The sequence below is a fragment of the Neophocaena asiaeorientalis genome, unplaced genomic scaffold (assembly GCF_003031525.2).
Source record: "Neophocaena asiaeorientalis asiaeorientalis breed wild unplaced genomic scaffold, Neophocaena_asiaeorientalis_V1.1 scaffold87, whole genome shotgun sequence".
Classification (NCBI taxonomy): Eukaryota; Metazoa; Chordata; class Mammalia; order Artiodactyla; family Phocoenidae; genus Neophocaena; species Neophocaena asiaeorientalis.
In genome coordinates this window covers 4475608-4500184 of record NW_020175432.1, presented here as the reverse complement: position 1 = coordinate 4500184, position 24577 = coordinate 4475608, and the positions used below count along the sequence as shown (strand labels likewise).

The window sequence follows — 24577 nt, the reverse complement described above, 5'->3', positions numbered from 1 at the left end:
AGCCTACCTCAAGAAACAAGAAAAATCTCAAATAAACAATCTAACCTTACACCTAAAGGAATTAGAGAAAGAAGAACAAACAAAATCCAAAGTTAGTAGAAGGAAAGAAATCATAAAGATCAGAGCAGAAATCAGTGAAATAGGAACAAAGAAAACAATAGCAAAGATCAATAAAACTAAAACCCGGTTCTTTGAGAAGATCAACAAAAGTGACAAACCGTTAGCCAGACTCATCAAGGAAAAGAGGGAGGGATTCCCTGGTGGTGCAGTGGTTAAGAATCCACCTGCCAATGCATGGGACATGGGTTCGAGCCCTGGTCTGGGAAGATCCCACATGCTGCAGAGCAGCTGGGCCCATGTGCCACAATTACTGAGGCCCAGGTGCCTAGAGCCCATGCTCTGCAACAAGGGAAGCCACTGCAATGAGAAGCTCACGCACCGCCACGAAGAGTAGCCCCTGCTCGCTGCAGCTAGAGAAAGCCCAACGCAGCAACGAAGACCCAAAGCAGCCAAAAATACCTAGATAACCCTCTTGCCCTGTTGGTGGGAATGTAAATTGACACAGCCACTATGGAGAACAATATGGAGGTTCCTTAAAGAACTAAAAATAGAATTACCATATGACCCAGCAATCCCACTACTGGGCATATACCCTGAGAAAACCATAATTCAAAAAGACACACGCACCCCAATGTTCACTGCAGCACTATTTACAATAGCCAGGTCATGGAAGCAACCTAAATGCCCATCGACAGACGAATGGTTAAAGAAGATGTGGTACATATATATAATGGAATATTACTCAGCCATAAAGAGGAACGAAATTGGGTCATTTGTAGAGACGTGGATGCATCTAGAGACTGTCATAGAGTGAAGTAAGTCAGAAAGAGAAAAACAAATACCGTATATTAACACATATATGTGTAACCTAGAAAATGGTACACATGAACTGGTTTGCTTAGCAGAAATTGAGACACAGAAGTAGAGAAAAAACGTATGGGCACCAAGGGGGGAAAGCAGCAAGGGATGGGGGTTGTGGTGTGATGAATTGGGAGACTGGGATTGACATATATACACTGATGTGTATAAAATGGATGACTAACAACAAACAAAAATTAATTAAAACAATCCCCCACCAAAACAAAAAAAGAAGAAGCCCTAAAGCAAGAGCCTGACCAATTCAAACATATTAAAACTAAGGGAGTTATAAGACAAACAACAGGTGGAAAAAAATACATGCAATGTTAAAGGGTTAGTGTGTGAAGTAAGATGAACGGACACAATAATTAAGGGGGAAAAAAAAAGGGAAAATAACCAAAACATGTTTAACAGAAGATGTGAGATCACGTATGAGAAAATATCTGTCTGATTGGTAATAGGAAGTAATGAAACAACATGTCAAGCAGATTACATTTCACACTGATTAGGACAAAAATTTAGTCAATTTAGTAATCCCAAGTGTTGATGACCATAGGTGACAAGTACGTAAATTATGCACGAATGGAGGAAGCATCAACTGATGCACTCCACTGCCATTTCCTGTACACTCGAACTTGATCACTATCTACAGCTTAGCAATTTTTCTCTAATGTCCAGAGGATTTATGTACTTGGAGACTAATGCAAGAATATAGAAAATGTATTTTTAAGGAGATTAAAAATTAAACTGGAGAGAATTCCCTGGAGGTCAAGTGGTTAGGACTCCGTGATTTCACTGCCGAGGGCCCAGGTTCAATCCCTAGTTGGGTAAGTAAGATCCCGTAAGTTGTGTGGCACGACCAAAAAAAATTTTTTTAACTGGAAAAAGCTGAACCCTATAACCACTGCAATGGATGAGTACCTTGACTGGCCCGTAGCCTCAGACCCTAGATGTGTATGAAACATACTTCTGCAAAGAACCAACCAGAGAACATTTTGACTGTAATTTCATTAATACTCATTTACTGAAAGGTCAAAACAGACAAAACTAAAACAACACTGTGTAGTGAAAAGAACAGATGGTAAAGGTATGAATAACTAAACAATCAACAGAGATCATCTACGGGGCAGCACAGAGATGAACAAGGGAGCAGAACATCATGAGACTCTAAAAACTGCCTAACGGCCCAGTTATGAATCTTGATGATTACAAAGATGTTTATGCTGTTATTATTACTAGATCTTCCAATAAAACATTTTGTATGGGCTTCCCTGGTGGCGCAGTGGTTAAGAATCCACCTGCCAATGCAGGGGACACGGGTTCGAGCCCTGGTCCGGGAAGATCCCACATGCCGCGAAACAACTAAGCCCATGAACCACAACTACTGAGCCTGCGCTCTAGAGCCCGAAAACCACAACTACTGAGCCTGCACTCTAGAGCCTGCGTGCCACAACTGCTGAAGCCCAGGCGCCTAGAGCCCTTGCTCCGCAACAAGAGAAACCACCGCAGTGAGAAGCCCGTGCACCACAATGAAGAGTAGCCCCTGCTCGCCGCAACCAGAGAAAGCCCGCACACAGCAACGAAGACCCAACATAGCCAAAAATAAAAAATAAAATTTATATAAAAAAACACTTTGTACATTCTTTTTTGAATATATGTGATGATAAAATAAATAAGGAATTAATGAAGTTTGGAGAAGGACATAATTTTACTATGTTTGCCCTGTGATGTGGTAACCTGAGTTTTAATTCACAGATTCTGGTAGCAAAAACTGGTAGCAAGACAAGTGTCTATTTTGAAAGAACTGGTTACATAATCTCACCCTCATATTCACTTTTTAAAAATAAAGGGTGAAGGGACTTACCTGGTGGTCCAGTAGTAAAGAATCCGCTTTCCAATGCAGGGTACGCAGGTTCGACCCCTGGTCAGGAAAGTAAGATCCCACACGCCACGGGGCAACTAAACCTGCATGCCACAACTACAGAGCCCACGCGCTCTGGAGCCCACATGCCACAACTACAGAGAAGCCCACACACCTAAACGAAAATCCCTGCACGCCACAATGAAAGATCCCGCATGCCGCAACTAAGACCTGACGCAGCTAAAAATAATAATTAAATTTTAAAAAAAGGGTGACATGAACTGGTATAAAAAGATGTGGAAGATTTTTCAATAGAATAATTTTTTTAAATTAATTTATTTTTTGGCTGCGTCGGGTCTTCGTTGCCATGCGCAGGCTTTCTCTAGTTGTGACGACAGGGGCTACTCTTTGTTGTGGTGTGCAGGCTTCTTTCTCACTGTGGTGGCTTCTCTTGTTGCAGAGCATGGGCTGTAGGTGCACGGGCTTCAGTAGTTGTGGCTCGCAGGCTCAATAGTTGTGGCGCACAGACTTAGTTGCTCCGCAGCATGTAGGATCTTCCCAGACCAGGGCTCGAACCCGTGTCCTCAGCATTGGCAGGTGGATTCTTAACCACTGCGCCACCAGGAAGTCCCTCAATAGAATAATTAAGCAGTGTGTTGCAATATACAGACCATGTTCCCTTTTCTTGTGGACCCCATCTGAGATTTGGCTCAGATGTGTAGGCTGACGACAGCACACACTCAATGCCAAGAGGGTATGAAGTTTTTTACTTCTATAATGGAAGTGTCTGGGGAGGGCAGGGCGGGCCTCTCAAGCAGGTGGGAAATGCCTTCAGAGAGCAAGGTAAGGAGCCTGGCTTGGGTTTTTTCATTGAGATTAGGGGGTGAGCTAGGGTGACAGTTTGCACACATGAGCAGGAACTTCCATGGACTTATTACTCTCTTACCAGCATCAAAGGAAGGAACACTCGGGCTTTCTTAGCGCTTTGTACAGATGTGGGGTACAAAGAGGAATAAGGAGGGATGAAAGTATTAAAGCTGTCAGCAGACAAAAATAAAAACTGAGGTCAGAGACTTCCGGTTCCTGATCTGGCATGTAAGGAGCTTAGAAGCTGGCATTAGCACCCTCATAGGAAAAAAACAACAAACTAAATATTAACAATAGACCCATCAGAGAATTTAGGTCATGGGGAAACCGCTGTCTCCAAAATCAGCGAGACAAAAAAGTAGCCATGTCCAGAATACTCTGTTCTTAACAAGAATTGTCCTCAAAATAATCTATTTTGTAACAGTGCAACTGATCTGGGGCGTGCGTGTGTGTGTGTGGTGGAAACACCCACTTGAGACTCCTCTAGCCTCCCTGCTCTCCAAAGGTGGGGGTAGAGGACAGAAGCACTTGTGACAGTGTTTTCCCCTCCTTACGTCAAATATGTGGTGTCTTTTTAACACCACTGCTCCAACTCTGTCATCAAATATGTGTCAACCAGTTTGAGTCAATATGAATGCTACCTGGAGTTAGTGTCGGACCTCACAGATTAATAAACACTCACTCCCACAAGACTGCCCCCACTTCAGCTGCTGGCCACAAACAGGGTGCCTGGGCTACTGACATTTCTACCCAGCCTCCTACAAAGTCATAGATTGCCTTGACATTCCCTCAGGTTTGGTAATTTGCTAGAACAATTCTGAGAACTCAGGAAGACACTTGGCTTTACTATTACTGGTTTATGATAAAGGATACAACTCAGGAACAGCCAGATGGAAGAGATGCATAGGGAAAAATATGGGAGCAGGGAGTAAGGGGCTGGGGTCAAAGGAAACAAAAGCAAAAAGAAACAAATGGGACCTAATTAAATTTAAAAGGTTTTGCATATCTAAAGAAACCATTGACAGGCCTGGAGATTATCATACTAAGTGAAGTCAGACAGAGAAAGACAAATATCATAATATTGCTTATATGGGGAATCTAAAAAGACGTGATACAAATGAACTTATTTACGAAAGAGAAATAGGCTCACAGACTTAGAAAACAAACTTATGGTTACTAAAGGGGACAGGTGGTGGGAGGGAGGAATATATTGGGAGTTTGGGATTGACAGATACACACTACTATATTTAAAATAGATAACCAACAAGGACCTACTGCATAGCACAGGGGATTCTGCTCAATATTCTGTAACAACCCAAATGGGAAAAGAATTTGAAAAAGAATAGATACATGTATATATATAACTGAATCACTATGCTGTACATCTGAAACTAACACAACATTGTTAATCAACTATACAGTACTCCAATATAAAATAAAAAATTAAAAATTCTGTAAAAAAAACTTGGTTAATACTACATTTAAAGTACTTTGTATGTCAATAAAATATCAATAAAAAGAAAAAATTTAAATACAGGCGAAAATATGGAAAGGTATGTATACCAATAAACTTTTTGTGGTTAAAGAATAAGTAAATAAGCCATCGACAAAATGAGAAGACAGCACATTGAATGGGAGAAAATATTTGCAAATGATATGACTGATAAGGGGTTAATATCCAGAAGATATAAACAGCTCATATACCTCAGTATCAAAAAAAAAAAACCTGATTAAAAAATGGATAGAAGACCTGAGTAGACATTTTTCCAAAGAAGACATAGAGACGGTCAAGTAGCATATGAAAAGATGCTCAACATCACTGCATCAGAGAAATGCAAGTCAAAACAACGAGGTATCACCTCAAACATGTCTGAACATCTACCATCAAAAAGACCACAAATAACAAATGTTGGTGAGGATGTGGAGAAAAGGGAACCCCTGTACACTGTTGCTAAGAATGTAAATTAGTGCCAACTAATATGGAAAACAGTACTGAGATTTCTCAAAAAACTGAAAATAGAACTACCATATGATCCAGCAATTCCACTCCTGGGTATATATCTGAAGAAGATGAACACTATTTCAAACAGATACACACACCCCAATGTTCACAGCAGCATTATTTACAATAGCCAAGATATGGAGGCAACCTAAGTGTCCATCGACAGATGAATGGATAAAGAAGATGTGGTGCATACATACAATGGAATACTTCTTGGCCAGAAAAAAGAATGTAATTTTGCCATTGGCAACAACATGGGTAGATGAAGGGTATTATGCTCAGTAATATAAGTCAACAGAGAAAGACAAATACTGTATGATTTCCCTTATATGGGGAATCTAAAAGAAACAAATGAATATAACAAAACAAAAACAGACTCACAGATAGAACAAACTAGCAGTTACAAATGGGGAGAGTGAAGTGGGGAGGGGAAAGACGGGTGGGAGATTAAGGCGTACAAACTACTATTTATAAAATAAAGCTACAAGCGTATATCGTATAGCACAAGGAATATAGCCAATATTTTGTAATAACTTTATATGGAGTATAATCTATAAAAATTTTGAATTATTAGGTCGTATACCTGAAACTGATATAATTTTGTAAATCAACTATACCTATAAAAAGGTCAGTGGCCTAAAAATACAACAATTGAAGCCACATACTGTCATAGTGGATTTTAAAAAATTATATGTTGTCTGTAATAAAGCCGCATTCACAATAAAGACAGATGGATTAAGACTAAGGGATGGAAAAAGATGTTATCATGTTAACATTAAAAGATAAGTAGAATATCCATATTACTTTCTGACAAAGCACAGAGATAAAGAGGGGCAATGCATGAAGATAAAGGGGTCAAGTCTCCAAGAAGACAAAGTAATCCTTAGTGCTTCCGTGCACAGCAACAACAGAGTGGCAAAATACACTAGGGAAAAATGGATAGAGTTACAAGGAGAAACAGACGACTCCGCTATTACAGTTGGACTTCAACACCCCTCTAATAAATGATTACGAGAACCAGCAGGAAGAAATTCAGAAAAGCCACAGAGATGAATTGAACAGTGCCCTCAAACAACCGGACGTAACTGAAAACTGTGTATTACTTCATCAAACAATAGCAGAATACACATCCTTCTCAAGTTAACATGGGAAATTCATAAGGATAGAACACATTCTGGGGGAATTCCCTGGTGGTCCAGTGATTAGGACTGGGTGCTTTCACTGCCGTGGGGCCGGGTCTGATCCCTGGTTGGGGAACTAAGATCCTGCAAGCTGTGTGGCGTGGCCAAAACAAACAACACATTCTGGGACATAAAACACATATTAACTAATCTTAAGGGAAATCATACAAAATATACTCTCAGAACACAAAGGCGTTAACCTAGAAATCAATAATAGAAAGATATTTAAAAACATTCAAATACTTCAAGATTAAACAACACACTTTTAAATAACCCATGGATCAAAGAAAAAGTTTCAACAGCAATTAAAAATTACCTTGATTAAATAAAAATGAATGTACAATTTACCGAAACGTGTGGAATGCAGCAAAAATAGGGTGGGCGTAGAGGGAAATTTATGGCATTGAAGGCATATACTTGAAGAAAGAGATCTGTAATTAATGATCCTAAGCGTTTAGCCTTAAAAAGTAGAAAAAAGAAGAGGAAATTAAGCCCAAAGTAAGCACAGGAAGAGATGTAACAATTTGAGAAGAAATCAATGAAAGTACAAGAAATCATTGAGAAAAATCAACAAAACATCTGTTTTTTGAAGAGGTGAAATTCAGAAATGTCTATATAAGCTGAGAAAAAAAGAGAAAAGACATGGGAATTCCCTGGTGGTCCAGTGGTTAAGACTCTGTGCTTTCACTGCTGAGGGTTTGGGTTCAATCCCTGGTTGGGGAACTAAGATACTGCAAGCCACACAGCACGGCCAAAAAAAAAAAAAGAAAGAAAGAAGAAAAGCCAAATTATTAATATGAGGAATGAAACAGGAAAAAATAAAAATGTAAAAGCATTTGAAAAAAATCCAAAATCCATTTATGATAGCACACTAGGAAGAGAGGAACTTCTTCTTGAGAAAGACCATCTACAAAAAACCTGCAGTTAACATCACACTTAATGGTGAGACGCTAGATGCTTCCCTGGTAAGATCAGGAGGCAATGATGTCCCCTCTCTCACAAGTCCTAGTTAACACTGTACTGGAAGCTTACAGAATAAAAGGACATGTAAGGTATACAGAATGGAAAGTAAGAAATAAAACTGTCTTTTGTCATATATGACATGATTATGGAGAAAAAGAATCAACAACAACAAAGAAAACCCCTGAACTAATAAGAGAGTACAGTAAGACCAAAGGATAGTTAACATACAAAGTCAATGATTTCCTATAGATCCAAACAAATCTAGTCAATTCATCTTTGACAAAGGATCAAAGGCAATTTAATGAAGAAACGACAGTCTTTTCAACAAATAGTGCCAGGAAAACTAGATATCCACATTGAAAAAAAGAACGTCTAGACACAGATCCTACACCTTTTGCAAAAATTCACCCCAAATGGACCACAGATCTTACGTAAAAGGCAAAACTACAGAAATCCTAGAATATAACACAGGAGAAAGTGAACCTATCTATGAAACAGAAACAGAATCATGGACATAGTGAACAGACTGGCGGCTGCCAAGGGGGAGGGGGTGGGGGAGGGATGGAGTGGGAGGCTGGGGTTAGCAGATGGAAGCTTTTATACATAGTAAAAAAAAAAAAAAAAAAAAAGGGACATGAGGTATCAAACCAAAAAGACATGGAGAAACCTTAAATCATATTGCTAAGTGAAAGCAGCCAATATGACAAGGCTACACGCTATATTATTCCAACCATAGTTCTGGAAAGGAAAAAACTATGAGTAAGACCTTCAGCTGCCAGGGGTTTCGGGTGGGAGGGAGGAATGAATGAATAGGTGGAGCACAGGGGCCTTTTAGAGCATGAAAGTAGAATACATGATACAGAAATGATGGACACAACTCATTTTATGTTGCCAAAGCCCACAGACTGTCTAACATAAGAGTCAACGCTATTGTAAATTGCAGACTTTAATGCATCAGTATTGGTTCATCAAATGTAACAAATGTACCACAGTAATACTAGATATAAAAAATAGGGCAGGGACCTCCCTGGGGGTCCAGTGGTTAGGACTCCCTGCTTCCACTGCAGGGGGCGTGGGTCCAATCCCTGGTGGGGGAACTAAGATCCCGCATGCCCTGTGGCATGGCCAAAAAAAAAAAATACAGGGCAAACTATATGAAGGCAGAGGGGTTAAGTGGGAACTCTGTAATCAAGTTTTCTATAAACCTAAAACTGCTATAGAGAGAGAGAAAGTGTTATTAGAAAAAAAAAAGATGAAGTCAGATGCCTTAATATTCATCTCAGATGACTGATGGCTGAAAGAGGTCATCTTTCAATCAACTGATCTGAAGTTATTTCAATGAGCCATTTTGGTGCTTTTATGAGGCCTAGACTCTGAGACTTACAAGAGAGGGTTAAACTACACTGAATGCTGTGTTCCACAGTGCAGCACTGGATATTCTGAGAAGTGAAATGAGTGCCTTGGTTACTTTTAGCAGCGCCTGGAACTCTGACATGGACAGACGAGTGTTACCTTAATTTTTGTGTGTGTGGCTGCTCGGCATGTGGGATCTTAGTTTGCTGACCAGGGACTGAACCGGTGCCCTCTGCAGTGGAAGCACAGAGTCTTAACCACTGGATCACCAGGGAAATCCCTACCTTGATTTATATCGTGGGTATCTGTTAGGCAAGAGAGTCTCAGAATTCTTTTACCACAAAGGAGCAACTCTTAGACAACCATCCAGGGGTCTATAAACACATGCTGATAAAGTCAGTTGCTGATCAGGGCTCAGACGACAGCCTGATGTTTCGTCAGTTGTGCACCCTTGAGTCCCATCCTTCATCAGAATGTCCCAAATAAGGGATGAAAAGCAGCAACTCTGCCTGAGCTGGATCATGTATGATTGTGGTGATGCTGTCTCTAATGCCTAAAACTCCCACTGCTTTTCACTCAGAGAATCCTAAGGAGCTCCCCAAGGAGCCTAGGGGTCTGGGAAGGGGGTGACCTTCTTCAGAAAGGGACTGAAGAGAGGGTAGGCCACCCCTCCTGCAGGTAGGTTATGGCAGGGGGCCCAGGTTTAGCTGTATCTTGCCTGAAGGGGGTCTCCATAGCTGAGCTGAGCTGAGCTCTTGGGGTGCTGTTCACAGGTCCCAAATCACAACGGGAATCTGGGTGAAGGGTCACATCCTCAGGGCTATCTGTGTTTAGCACAGCTCTGTCAGAAGGGATAACTGCAGCTCGAATGGCATATAGCGTGGAGCCTAGGGCAGTTACTGATGGCAACTCCAGGGGCAGGAGACGAGGTCACTGAAGCCTCTACCGTGAATCAGTGTCTGATGGCACTAAGGGAAGTGCCTGTCATCTGGTAGTTCGACCTGAGTCCAGAGCCTTTTTGTTTTTTGTAGGGGGAATATTCAAGGTGGGTCGATGTACAAGTAATAGTATAAATGGGCTCAAGTAAAATTCATAAACAAGGAATAACATGCCTCCAGAACACCAGAAGAATCTAGACAAGGTTGTGGGTACAGAGAGGGACAACAGTTATTTCTTCACTGTGTCAGGGAGAGCGGGCCCCAGGTTACCAAATAATTGTTAGGGATTTAAGCTAGGTGGCAGGAACCTCACATCATATACCAGCAATGGCCTGTCTACTGTTTAGGAGCTCTTTTTGTCAATACTTTTATGTTCTGATGTCCTCAGAAAGAGGATGTCGTTGGTGTAATGTCACACCTGTGCTTCTGGACCAAGGTGGCTACGGTTCAGATCCTGCCTGCAGAGACTGTGCGTGGTCACAGTGGTGTTGAGGTTCCCTGAGGGTAAACAGGTAAAGGTGTACCATGCCCCTTCGAGGTGAAGGCCAACTGCAGCTGAGAAGCTGCTGAAATAGACACTGAACAGAACAGACTTAGCCAAATCTGTGGGAGCAGGATATTTACATTGCTGAGTGGATGGAGCCAGTAATTTCCATTATGTTGGGGGCTGGGAATTGGGGCTTATTTGGTGAAATCACAGCCTCAAGGTTGCTGTAATCCAGTGTGAGGTGTCATTCATTTTTTCCAGGGTTGAGAAGAGACCAAATAAGGCTATTAAAAGGAGAAGCACAGGGGGTTAATCACCTCCTCACTATACAGATTTGTACAATGTTTTTCAATCTTTCAAAACCCTGTTAAATTTACACTGGGCCATATTTAACTAGGGGGTAAGGTCAGTGGTGTCTCATTTATCAATATAATTTGAAAGTGGCAAAGACTAAATTAAAATTTCATTTATAATTCACTGGATCAGACCGTCCTTGCTGGGTGTGGCTATTTTAGGACAGTGGGTGATAAGACCACAGGGAATTTAGGTAAGATGACACTTCTCAAAGTTAAGGCGAAATATACCTATTAGTCTTCTATATGATATCTAGTAACTCCCCGAAATTTATCAGGGGTACCTTGCTTAAATTTAGTGGGATCCCAGGTATAACTGTAATTTGAGCCCTAGTATTTATTATTTGCATGAAAGTTTGAGAATTAGTGCCGCACAACAGATGGCAAAATTACTTCATAAACTATGTTGTTGAGGCACCAAAGCAAGTAGTGCCCTTTCATCTTTTTCGTTGTGTAAATTCTGTATATTTTGGATTTCCAATTGGGTCAAATTGTGGACCTTTGTTTCATTATTTTTTTCATTTGTCCTCTCCCTCTTGTCCCCCCCGCTTTTGCTTTTTTTAATCACTGGTTATATTGAATACTTCGGGGGAGGGGGTATCCTCTGGTATTTATAAACTCTACTTCTGGAGAGCCTCACACATCAGTGCTATCAGGGTCACAGGCCTCCTCTATGACATCTGGCTGCTTTATAAAGTATAAGGAACTTGGGCTTAAATCAGGTTTGAAGGAAGCCCTTGGTTGTGCCACATGGGTGCCATGGTGTTGTCCCCTGTAACCCTGAAGGTCAGGATCTCTGTTGCAATAAAGGCAGCAGCAGAACTCAAGGGTCCTGGGGAATTCTCTGGAATTACGAGTGGGGACTCAGCCACCATCTAATGATTGCCTTTCCCCCTCTATTTTCTCTCCAGTAACTGCTCTGTCAGGAACTACCACCCAACTAGCCCAGCTCTTGCACAGGCTATTGTCTCTCTTTCCCACTTCTGCCTTACATGTTAAATCCCAGCAAACACACTGGCCCAAGACTAATTTAAGGAGAGCTCCAATCCCATACTGCTGCTCCCAAATGCCTAGGAGTTCTTAAAACTGACAATTCTGCTCGGCTGAACACAGAACTGAGTCCTGGTATGGTCAGCAATGCAACACAGGGCAGCACAGCTCACAGCTTGAGCTCCCCAGCACCCAGCAGCCCACAGCGCCGGCCGCCATCAGACAGCAGAGCAGGTGAGTGAGTCAGAGCTGGAGAAGGCAGACAGGTGGTGATCATGTGTGGCCATGCCGCTCACAGTGCCAGCTGCTATGGTCACCTGCAGAGGTGTGGCTGAGGCTGTCACCGGTGTAGTACACACCCACCAAGAGGATAAGAAAAGGGTGACGACTCATAGAAGAGAGGTCTCGTGGGGGAGAGCGGGCCTGGCCTCTCATGTAGCTCTGAAATGGCTTCACAAACCAAGAAAAGGAGCCTGGCCCTGGTGTTCACTGTGGGTGGAGGGTGGGACTGAGGCAAAAATTCTTGCCCAAGGGCAGAAGCTTGTGTGGCTGGAACCCCCTGCCACCTCTAGAAGGGAGGCCACCCAGACTTCTCATCAGCTTGTCCAGGTCAGGGCACAAGGGGAAGAGGGAGGTGTTAAAAAGAAACAGTAGGCCCCAAATGGCATCATTTGTGCTAAGCCCATGTCACCAAACCAACACTTAATACCTAACCTAACTGCAAATACGACCTCCCCTAGGAATGTCATCTTAACCAATCTGGAATTTTCTGGTCAACACCAACGAGGTAATCTACCACATAGGTTTTTCCTTTTTTAAAAAAATATATATTTATTTGGCTGCACTGGGTCTTAGTTGCAGCACGCCAGATCTTCGTTGCGGCATGTGAACTCTTAGTTGTGGCATGTGGGATCTAGTTCCCCGACCGGGGATTGAGCCCGGGGCCACTGCATTGGGAGCACTGAGTCTTAACCACTGGACCACCTGGGAAGTCCCCGCATAGGTTTTTTTCTGTCCCTCAAAGAAAGACGAGATAATCCACTCTTTCCTTACCTCTTCCCCCTTCTGCCCATCTAAGCCTTCCATCTGGACACCTCTCTACTTGCTAGATGCGATGCTGTCCAATTCACCACCAATCACTTAATAAAGCCAATAAGACCTTTAACATTTATTTAGTTGAATTCTTGTTATTTTAACAGATTGGTGAGGCTTTAACTGTGAGCAAACATCAAAAAATGCGGAGTCTGGGGACTTCCCTGGCAGTCCAGAGGTTAAGACTTCACGCTTCCACTGCAGGGGGGCACAGGTTCAATCCCTGTCGGGGAGCTAAGATCCCACAAGCCATGTGGTGTGGCCAAAAAACAGAAAGAAAGAAAGATATGCATTTGCAATTGCTTCCTTTTTGATAAAGAAAACACCAAATCAAGATGCTCAAGAAATGATCAGTACTGGTTATTGGGGGTGGCTGAACCAAGAGCACTTGAGGGGCCAGGGTGTTCTGGAGTGAGTCTACTTTAGATCTTATCTTTTTTCTTTTTTTTGGTACGCGGGCCTCTCACTGTTGGGGCCTCTCCCGTTGCGGAGCACAGGCTCCGGAAGCACAGGCTCAGCGGCCATGGCTCACGGGCCTAGCCACTCCGCGGCATGTGGGATCTTCCCGGACCGGGCACGAACCCGTGTCCCCTGCATCGGCAGGCAGACTCTCAACCACTGCGCCACCAGGGAAGCCCTAGACCTTCTTAGCTTAACAGCCTTTTCCTAACCTTCGCATGATTATTTAAGATTAACTGAGTAATCTGCATAAACCGTATTTTTCTATTTAACAGGCTTTACTTTTAATTAACTTGCTTTTAATTTTTAAATTTTAACTTATTTTTTACTTTTCTATGGAGGAAACCATGCTAAGATTTACTCCTTTAAACATTTAACACTTATAAAAAGCATAAAAAGTGAAAAGTTTCATATCTCCTTCTAACTAAAATTACAAGAGAGGCATTATAGTTTCTCCTTATATCTCACTCTGGGGGTTATTTCAGAAATAAGTAATGTGTAATGCACTAGGAATTTGGGTCTAATCCATTAAATATACTAGGATTTTCAATGACTTAGCTAAGTTTTGAATAGTTTTCCTCATATCAATTAAAGGAATTCATTTGCTTCAGTAATATTGCAGCACTTAAAATTTCAAAGCTCTCTAAGGACATGCACATACAAAAACTGACTTACAAATTAAAAACCATCTGAGAACTCAAATACAGCCATCTCATATCTTGAGGATCTCTTGCCTAAAAGGAACAAATACTCTGGTTCCAAAATTCTTGGCCTTACTCCCACTGTCTCTCAATCAACATACATTTAAAGCCTGAGACCTATAAATATTATACACTCACACAGTAAATTATATCACAAACCATTAAGGGAAACTAGAGTTAAGAGCTGCAATAGTCAATTTATAAACATATACAAGGAAAGAAATGCAAATATTTCAATCAGTGAGATAAGCAGCCTGTTTCCCTACAGTTCAGAAGGAAACCCAGATTTCCAAGCTTGAGGTCCAGACTCCCCCAGTGGGGATACAACCCCTAGAGTGGGTCAGTCCCTGGTGATGGAGGGTAAGGACACCTGAGCAGCCATAGAAATAAACTCTGGAGGCTCCAACATAATGCAAATGCTCCCTTCTCAGGCTTCAATTCTTACAAGTGAGAAAACTCTTGGCCAGATTCAATTTAAAGTTCTAACTGAAATGCACTCCAAAACTCATAAACTCTTGTCCAGGAGACAGAACACATGACCTTCACAGACTTTCTCAATGTACTCATATTACTCTGAGTGCACCTACACGGCAAAAGCGACTCAAACCTGTATCTCAAAACAGGCACCAAGAAAATCAGTTACAGCTTCAAAAAGGGCATCACTCCCCATCCCCCACCCACCATCACAGGTGCATCCCCAGCTTTCCAGGGGTCTGTATCTTCTCTTACTATAAAGACTCCTTCCACAGTGGGTGCAAGCAGGTAGGACACTTACAGGGGGAGGCTCCCCAGCAAGAACAACTGGTCCTCTGAGTACTTCCCTTTGCAGGCTTAAGGGGGCCTGAGCTTAGAAATACTGACCACAGGTCTCGGTTCCCCACTGTTGTTGCCTTGGACACCACTGATATTTTAAATGACACAAACCCAGTGTTTGAATAATCCAGCACAACCATTCTAAACCAGGATTTACGTGTAAAGGAAGGAAGAAAATTGTAAGGCATTTTTCTAGTTCAAGAACAAAACACACAAATGTCTGTTCCTTTCTGAAAATAAATGTCAGTTAATTATTATTTCCATGGCAAGGAACTGTTTGGAAATAATCATAATTGAAGAAAAGAAAAAAACAGATCTCCGAATGTTACACACAGTCACTCATGGGACCAAAAAAAAGAAAAATTTTAACTAATGGAATGGTATAATAGAATATTTTGTTTTATTTTTTCTGAAATTCACCTCTTTCTTCCCCTTTGGAAATATTTTATACTCTCTTTCAAGATCTATTGATTAAATACATTTACAGTTACCAAAAACCGAGACTTAAAGTGAATAAAGTCACAAACTCAGGGAGGGGCAAGGCTGACCTGGAACTATGATAAAAAGATTACCCAGGAGTCTCCAAAGAGGAACCTCCACCCAAAGGGCTCAAACAGGATGTCTGTGCCCAGCAAAAGTACTGGGGGGGAAGCGCAAGACTTATACAATGTAGTTCCAGGTGGTTAGTCTCTGATTTCTTCTCATGGAAAATATACACAGACAAAAAAATGAATCTTTAAAAAAAGCCATTCATGGCTCTGTGGAGAAATGATACAATTAAAATACTGCGTAGTCTGAAATGCACCGCGGAAGACAAATAGTTAATGATGAAGCTATGCACTGGAGAGGGGAAGATGGCGTTTGGGAACGTGGGGAAAGATCTGGAAATCTAGGCATTTACTGCCTGCCCTGGGAAGATCTAGGGTACAAGAACAGGGTCGTGGATTTGTGACCATGTTTCTCAAAAGTTGGGAAAGTGAGGGGGAAATGAGTCCCCCCACCCCGGGGAGAAAGGAGGGACTGGGGACCCCAAAGACCACAGCTCCTCCAACGCAGGAACCCCGGATACTGAGTCACGATTGTCCCCTGATCACCCTCCCCGTGGACACCACACAATCTGGAGTAGACCCGGCCACTGCAGTGAGCGGAGAGGCCGCCCTGGGTCCCGACTGCCGGCCAAGCCCCAACGCTGCCTGCCGCGCCGGCTGTGGACTCGGGTCCGCAGGTCTGGAGTTGACCGCGGGGAGGCCCGGGTCCCACAACGGCCAGTTCCAACTGGTCCCTCCGCCCCCGTCTCCCAACACCAGGCTCCCCAACTCACCATTTTTCGGTTTCTCGGCTTCCCTGTCGTCCACCCCACAACTGCCGCGGCAAGTGCAGGTCTCAGCGACAGAGGATGCCGCGGAGCCACCGGAGCCCTTTAAGGGCATCGAGAGGGGACGTGCTGCACAAGGGGAGCAAATGAGAGTGAGCAAGCAGTCCACGCCACACACGCACGTCACTGGAGCATCGCCCGCTGGCGCCCACACGTACGTAACCAGCGACTCTCCTGATTGGACAGTTCGCAAGGCCCCGCCTCCCGTGCCTGAGTGACAGGAGGCCGGAGTTCTCGTCTTTGCGCCGACCTTGTCCTGGCAGGGGCCCAGAACTGTCCCCTCCACGGACACTGCACTGAACCATAAGGCCGCGAGGCCCTCACGGAACTGTGACACTTCTTCACAGACACGGAGACTTAAAAGTGACCTCACCATATGAAATGAGTCTGGCTCCACTTTTATCTTTGACCATTTCCTGTGAGAGACGCCCATCCATCCCTACCTACCCCCACTCATTTGGTACTTTAAAAGCCCGCCGGCCTCAGGGGCACTTGGCTCTGGTGGGAGTATGAACCCCGCAGTCCTAGACCAGCCCTGAAACCTCAAACACTAGCATGTGTGAAACACTGAGAAAGAGAAACCACCGGAAAACCTTTTCAGTGTAATTCCTTGTTTGTTGAAAGGTCAAAGGAGGCAAAACTGAAAGACCCCTGCTGAGTGAAAACTGACAGATAGCCAAGGTATGAAGGATAAACAAAGAATCACAACCACCGTCATGTATGGGGCAGGACCGAGATGACTGAGGGATGGGAACGTCAGGACACTCACCACTGCCCACAGGCCATTTATGAATCTTCATGAAGATTCCAAAGATGTTTCAATTATCACTAAATCTTGCCACAAAACATTTTGTATATTCTTTTCTGAATAAATTTGCTGATAAAAATTTCAAGCAGTAATTAAGTTTGGAAACAAACATAATTTTTGTATGTTAGTTTGTCCTATAATGTGGCAATCTGAGTTTTCACTCACGGTTTTGGCAGAAAAATCAGCAAGAAGCCAACTGTCTGTTGAAAAAGAATGGGTTCCATAAATGCATCATCATATGTAGTTTTTAAAAACAAAAGGTATTGCTATGAAAAGATCTGGAGGATTTATCAACAGAGCAAATAAATGCAGTGTATTGCAATATATATACCATGTTACCTTTTCTATAACCTTCGGAGACAGGTGGACCCTGGACACCCCCCCCCCCCCACCCCAACTGCAAGCGTTGGTTGAGTAGTGGAGACTAACACACACCTACCAAGAATATACGAAAGGGTTAGTTACTTCTGAAACTGAGGTCTCTGGGGAGAGCAGGGCGGGCCTCTCAAGCCGGTGGGAAATGGATCGAGAACAAGGAAGGGAGCCTGGCCTGGGTTTTTTAAACTGAGGTCAGGGGCTGGGCTAAGGTGGAGGTTCACACACAGCCTTTCTTATCACCTTGTACAGATGTGGGGCACAAAGGGAAGAAGGAGGGGTAAGACTCTAAAGTTGTCAACTGTCAAATAATGGAAAATACATATACTGGTCTCTGCCCCTGGTTACTGGCACCCAGCTCCTAAAAGCTTGTAAATTCCTAAAGGATAAGAGCACTAGGAACAACTCTTGTTCCGCTGAAGCGACTCTGGGTGGGCTCCTGGACAGCTGCTGGGTGGGGGCTGGTCACCAGAAAGAGCAAGCCATGATCAGAAGCTTGGAATTTTCAGCCCAACACCCTCGTCCTCCAGAGAGGGAATAGGGCCTGGAAATGAAGTTAATAATCAATCATGCCTACGTGAGGAAACCTCCGTAAAATCCCAAGGGTATCCCAAGGGTATGGGGTTCGGAGAGCTTCCAGGTTGGTGAGCACATCCATATCGGGGAGGGTGATGCACCCCAACTTCACACGGACCCTCCCAGACCTCACCCTTTGTATCACTTCATCTGGCTCTTCACTTGTATCCTTCATCATATCATTTAATAAACTGGGAAATGTAAATTAAGTGTTTCTCTGAGTTCTGTGAGCCGCTCTAGCAAACAGAACCCAAGGAGGGGGTTGTGGGAACCCCTGATTTGTAGCCAAGTTAGACAGAAGTTGTGAGTAACCTGGGGACCTACTCCTTGTGATTGGCATCTGAAGTTGGGGGGCAGGAGTGGCTGCCTTGTGGGACTTAGCCCTTAACCTGTGTAATCTGATGCCGTCTCCAGGCAGACAGTGATAGGATTCAGTTAAGCTGTAGGACACCCCACTGGTGTCACAGAGAATGTACTTATTGTGGGGGGAGGCCCTCACATATTTGGTGACCAAAAGTGTCAGGAGTGAAGTGTTCTGGGTAAAAGTAAAGGAGAAACACAGGCAGGAAGAACTGGATTTTCTCTACTCAGGAAAAATACTGAGTTTTCCCAACATATCAGCAGTCAAACATTAAAAGATGGAGTCAGAGACCTCTGATCTGGCAGATAAGGAGCTTAAAAGGTAACAGTCCCATCCTCAACAAACTTTTTGTAAAAAGCAAACTGAAAAAATCAATGACTCTTCTTATATCTATCAAAGAACTGAGGTCACAGGGCAAAGTGCTGTCTCCAAAATTCAGAGAGACTGAAAAATAGCCATTTTGAAATATGCCCACAAAATTCCACTCTTCTTAACAAGTCCTGTCCTCAAAAGAATCTGCTTCATTAGAGGCTAACCAACTGGGATTCTACCAGTGCCTAAATGACATGAGGGGTGGGAAATAGGCAACTTGAGTCCCCTCTAGCCTTTCTGCCTGACCTCTCAGCAAATACTTGGTATGTTTTCCAAAACTATGCCAACTCTCCAGCACCAACTGGGTGTCCTGCAATTCAATTCAAGTCTAACACAAACTAATCCGAGTTAACATCAGACTCCACAGTTTACAGGTTCAATCCTGTAAGACTGCCCCCATGTCAGATGCCAGCTGCAAACAGGGCAGTGGGCAGGTTACACACATTTCTGCATGGCCCGCTACAAATTCAGAGGTTCCCTGGACAATACCTCATCTTCGTTAATTGGCTAGAAGAGCTATCAGAAAAGCACTACTTATTATTACCAGTTTACTGTAAAAGATACAAGTCAGGAATAGCCAAATGTGAAGGGTGCACAGGGCAAAATGGTGGTCGGTGGGTAGGGAGCTTCCATGCCCTCTCCTGGCATGACAGCCTCCCAGCATGGTGATGTGTTCACCAACTCAGATTTCTCTGAATCCCGAGGTTTAGGGGTTTCGATGGAGTTCCCTCATGTCGACCACTGGTGAATAACTCAATCTCCAGTCCCTCTTTCCTCCCCAGAGGCTGGGAACTGGGCTGAACATTCTAAGCCTCTAATCAAAGCTTGGTCTTCCTGGTGACCGACCCATACCCTGAAGCCATCTTAGGGGCCTGGAAGCAGTTGCCTCATTACAACATAAGATGCTCTCATCACTCAGAAAGTCCAAGGGCCTTAGGGGATCTTTGATAAGATCTATGGACAAAGACCAAACATTTTTATCATACCACAGAAGGTCACAGCCCAAGGACACACGCTCATTAAAATACTGAGACCAAATCACGGGACGCTAGAACATTTCCTCTCCACCCACAACATGCCACTACACCAAGCAGACTCCTGTTTCATCACAGTGGGAAACACGGAAAGAACAGTATGTTTCAGAACTTATTTACAAGTCTCTACAGTACCCCAGAGGTGACATGGGAGACAAAAGCAAGGACACCTGAGGAGAGTTTACCCCTGACAGCTACAACAAATAGTCGACACAGCCTAAGGCTAGTCAGATAAACAAAAAGCCTCACATTAAGGTCTATTTACCTCAGTTCCTTTTCACACTACATCACTTCCAGTATTCAACAAAAAATTCAAAGGCACAAGAAAAGACTTAAAAAACACACCTTCAGGAGACAGTGTAAGCAGCTCTTTGCAGGAAACGGCCCTCAGCAGGAAGTCCCTTTCCTTGTCACTTTAGCAAAGTTGTAATGTAACTAACTTTTAAACCAGGCACCCCCATGCTCTACTCATCTCCCGCCCAAGCACACCTTTCAAATCTTTTCATCACATAACACCTTGCCTAGCCTGTTGGTTCAAAGAAGTAGAAATGAATAAGTAGAATAAGTAATTAACAGATGACCAGATCTCTTCCCTAGCTTCCCTTTCAGTAACCTCGTGAACAAACTGTGTGATTAACATCTGGAGGAAGATCACAAGTTGACGAGCCTGCATGCAGTGGGGGGCAGTGATGACTGTGACCCCCTATTTCAATGATTGAGATTACTTCCCTCTTTCCCTTTAAAACTTTCATGGCCGAGCAGGCCCTTGGGAGGTGGTTTTTTGGGTCCACCATCTTCCTGGATTGCCCGCACTCTGATTAATCAAAGACAACTTTCCTTTCTATCAACATTTGTGAATTTGATTTTGTAAGCTGCGAGCAGCGGGCCCTGATTTGATAACAATAGGACAAGGAAAAGAAACTGATTCAGATGTAGTGGGTATGCTGGAATTATCAGACCAGAAATTTGAAGCAACCATGATGAATATGCTAAGGACTCGAATAGAAATAGTGGATGAGGGACTTCCCTGGTGGTCTGGTGATTAAGACTCCACTCTCCCAATGCAGGGGGTGCAGGTTCGATCCCTGGCCGGGGAGCTACAATCCCACATGCTGCAGGGCATGGCCAAAATAATAATAAAAAAAAAGAAATAGTGGGTGGCGTGCAAGTACAGATAGGTCACGTACGCGAATATGGAAACACTTGAGAAAAAACCAAAAGGGAAATACAAGAAATAAAAAACAAAAGCACAGAAATGAATTATTCCTTTGGCAGGATGGGGGTGAGGGCACATCAACACAATGGAAACATGTGAGGAAAGAATCACTGAGTTTGAGGAAATGTCAAGAGAACCTTCCAAAACTAAAATGCAAAGAGATGAAAAGAACAAAAAAGGGAACAGAAATCCATGAACTTTGAGACAATTATAAAAAGTGTAACATACGCATGATGGGAATACACGAAAGAGAAGAAAGAAGGGCACAGAATAAGTGAAGCTTATGGGGACTGAGATTTTCCCCAAATTAATGACAGTCACCAAACCACAGATCCAGAAAGCTCAGAGAAATGAGATTAAAAACTGAAAAACGCACATCTAGAAATACCATATTCAAACTTGAGAAAAATCAAAGACAAAGAGAACATCTTAAAAGAAGGTAGAGTGAGAAAATATTAGGTATAGAAAAACGAGGATAAGAATGAAATCAAACTTCTTTTCAGAAACCATGTAAGCAGGAAGAGAGTTTCGTGAAATAAAGTGCTGAAAGAAAAACCACCCAACTAGAATTCTGTGTCAAGCGAAATTATCCTTCCAAAGTGAGAGAGAAATCAAGACTTTCTGAGACAAACAAAGATCAAGGGAATTTGTTATCAGCACACCTGCTTTGCAAAAACTGTTAAAAGAAATTTGTCAGGGACTTTCCTGGGGGTCCAGTGGTTAAGAACTCCATGCTCCCAATGCAGGGGGCCCGGGGTTCGATCCCTGGTCTGGGAACTAGATCCCACATGCTGCAACTAAAGATCCTGCATGCCACAATGAAGATCCCACATGCCGCAACTAAGACCCAGTGCAGCCAAATAAATAAATAAACATTAAAAACAATTTTGTCAGGAAGAAGGTAATGATGAAGAAAGGAAGAGTGTTAGAGAAGGAATAAATGAAGGTAAAATAAAATGATTTATTTCTGTTATTTTTATGTATTCTGACAGAAAACACTTTGTTCAAAATCATAACAGCAACTATATAATTATAGCTTATAGCAAGTAATTATAGCTTATGGTTAAATGAAATGAATGATAGCAATGGTACAAGGGCAGGGAGGAGGAATTGGAATACTCTGTTATGAGAAAACTGCACAACCATTTAAGTGATGGTATACTGTTACTTCAGACAGGACAAGGTTAGTTGTAAATGTATATTGCAAACTCATGGGCAACTACTGAAAAATGTATAATAGTAAGCTAAAAGAGGAGAAAAAATGGAACCACATAAAATGCTCATTAAAAGGTAGAGAAAGAAGAAAGGTGGAAGAGAATGAAGAAACAAAGAACAAAGGTAACAAATAGAAAAGAGTAGAAATATGGTAGATATTGATCCACTCTATCAATAATCACCTTAAACATCAATGGTCTAAATACAAGAAATGAAAGACAGAAATTGTCAAGTGAATAACAAAATAACAATTATATGTTGTCTGCAAGAATCAGTTTAGATATAAAGACACAGATAAATTAAAAGTAAGGACCTTCTTTAAGATCCTCTCTGGTCGTCCAGTGGGTAAGACTCTGTGCTCCCAGTGCAGGGGACCTGGGTTCGATCCCTAGTCAGGGAACTAGATCCCGCATCCCATGCTGCAGTGAAGAAGCCCATGTGGCGCAGCTAAGAGCCCGCATGCTGCAACTAAAGATCAAGCATGCCACAGCTAAGATCCAGTGCAGCCAAAAAGAAAAAAAAAAGTAAAGGGTGGAGAAGGATATACCACGCCAACACTAAACAAAAGAGAACTGGCATAGCCACATATATATTTCTTTTAATTTTACTGAAGTATATAGTCGATTTAGAGCGCTGTGTTTAATTTCTGCTGTACAGCAAAGTGACCCAGTTATACATATATATTCTTTTTCATATTCTTTTCCATTATGGTTTATTACAGGATTTTGAATATAGTTTCCTATGCTATACAGTAGGACCTTGTTGTTTATCTATCCTATATATAATAGTTTGCATCTGCTAATCCCAAACTCCCAATCCTTCCTTCCCACCGACCCCCCGGCAACCAGTCTGTTCTCTGTATCTGTGAGTCTGTTTTTGTTTAGTATGTTCATTTGTGTCATATTTTAGATTCCACATATAAGTGAGATCATATGGTATTTGTCTTTCTCTTTCTGACGTACTTCGCTTAGTATGATAATCTCTAGGTCCATCCATGTTGCTGCAAATGATATGGCATAGCTATATTAATTTCAGACAAAGCAGACTTCAGAGCAAGGAAAACTCACACTGATAACGAGGAACATTACGTAATGTTCAAAGTGTCGGGAATTCCCTGATGTTCCAGTGGTTAGGACTCGGCACTTCCACTGCTGTGGCCCCGGGTTCAATCCCTGGTCAGGGAACTAAGATCCCACAAGCCGCTTGCTGTGCCCACCCCCACCCCGCGAAAAAAAAAAAACCAAAACAAAAAGCCCAAAGTGTCAATTTTCCAAGAGGACATAGCAATACTTAATGTCTACATGCATAACAACACAGGGCAAAATATACGAGGAAAAAAATACTAGAACGGCAAGGAGAAATAGATGAATTCACCATTATAGTTGGAGACTTCACATGCCCTCATCAGTAATTAAGAGTTCCAGCAGGAAGGACATAGTTAAATTAAACAGCACAATCCAACAAGTGGATTTAATTGAAATCCATGCAATACTTCATCCAAACACAGCAGAATACACATTCTTCTCCAGATCATATGGAACATTCACCAAGACAGACCACATTCTGGGACACAAAATTCGCCTTAAATTTGAAAAGAGAGAGATCATACAAGACATGCTTGCAGATCACAATGGTATTAATCTAGAAATCAGTAACAGAGAGATAGTTGGAAAACTCCCAAATACTTGGAGATTAAACAACACGCTTTTAAATAACACTTGGATCCATAAGAGAGTGACATCAGCAGGATGGTGGAAGAGGAATTTTCTACTGTCATCTCCCCACAGTGTACTGATTTTGACAACCAGTCAAGGATGAGAGTACCTTTGTGGAAGTCAGGGAGCCCAGTGGAGAAGTTCCAGCACACCAGTGGAGCAAAAAAATCTGAGAACAGACACCACAAGAAAGGTACGAAGAACAGTCTCACTCCTCCCCAAAGGTGGCATAGCTCAATGCTAAGAGTTCTCCGTGGCCCAGGATTCCTCCCATGGGAAAGTGAGAGTGTAGTGACTGAGCACTTGGCTTCCCGAGTGGTGTGAGATGCTGCCCGAGAGGCTCAGTGATTTCTCATCTCACCAAGAATACTAAGGGAGTCAGGACAGCTGGAGGGCTGGGAGCAGGGAAGAGTTGCAAGGACCCACAGAAATCAAGGCTCAGAACACAACAAATGGCTGCAGATCCTACTAGTCCCTCACAGACTCCATCAGGAGGCTTGCATTTCAGCCACTTGGGATATGATATCTGCAGACACTCCTGTCTGGTGCATG

The 24577-nt window shown here is 42.8% G+C and overlaps 1 protein-coding gene and 1 non-coding gene across 3 annotated transcripts in view; one reads left to right on the top strand and one right to left on the bottom strand.

Annotated features, from left to right (window-relative positions):
• Positions 1-24577, bottom strand: part of LOC112414786 (zinc finger protein 791-like) — a 46675-nt gene that overhangs the window by 9421 nt on the left and 12677 nt on the right. Inside the window, exon 3 of one of the 2 annotated variants that reach the window (XM_024767454.1) lies at positions 16300-16422. The exons of the other annotated variant lie outside the window; for it this stretch is intronic. Coding sequence (XP_024623222.1) covers positions 16300-16302 — 3 coding nt within the window. The 5' untranslated portion in view covers positions 16303-16422. The remainder of the gene's footprint in view (positions 1-16299; positions 16423-24577) is intronic. 2 annotated transcript variants of the gene reach the window in all.
• Positions 23422-23494, top strand: TRNAG-UCC (transfer RNA glycine (anticodon UCC)). The gene has a single exon. It is a non-coding gene; the product is annotated as a tRNA-Gly (tRNA).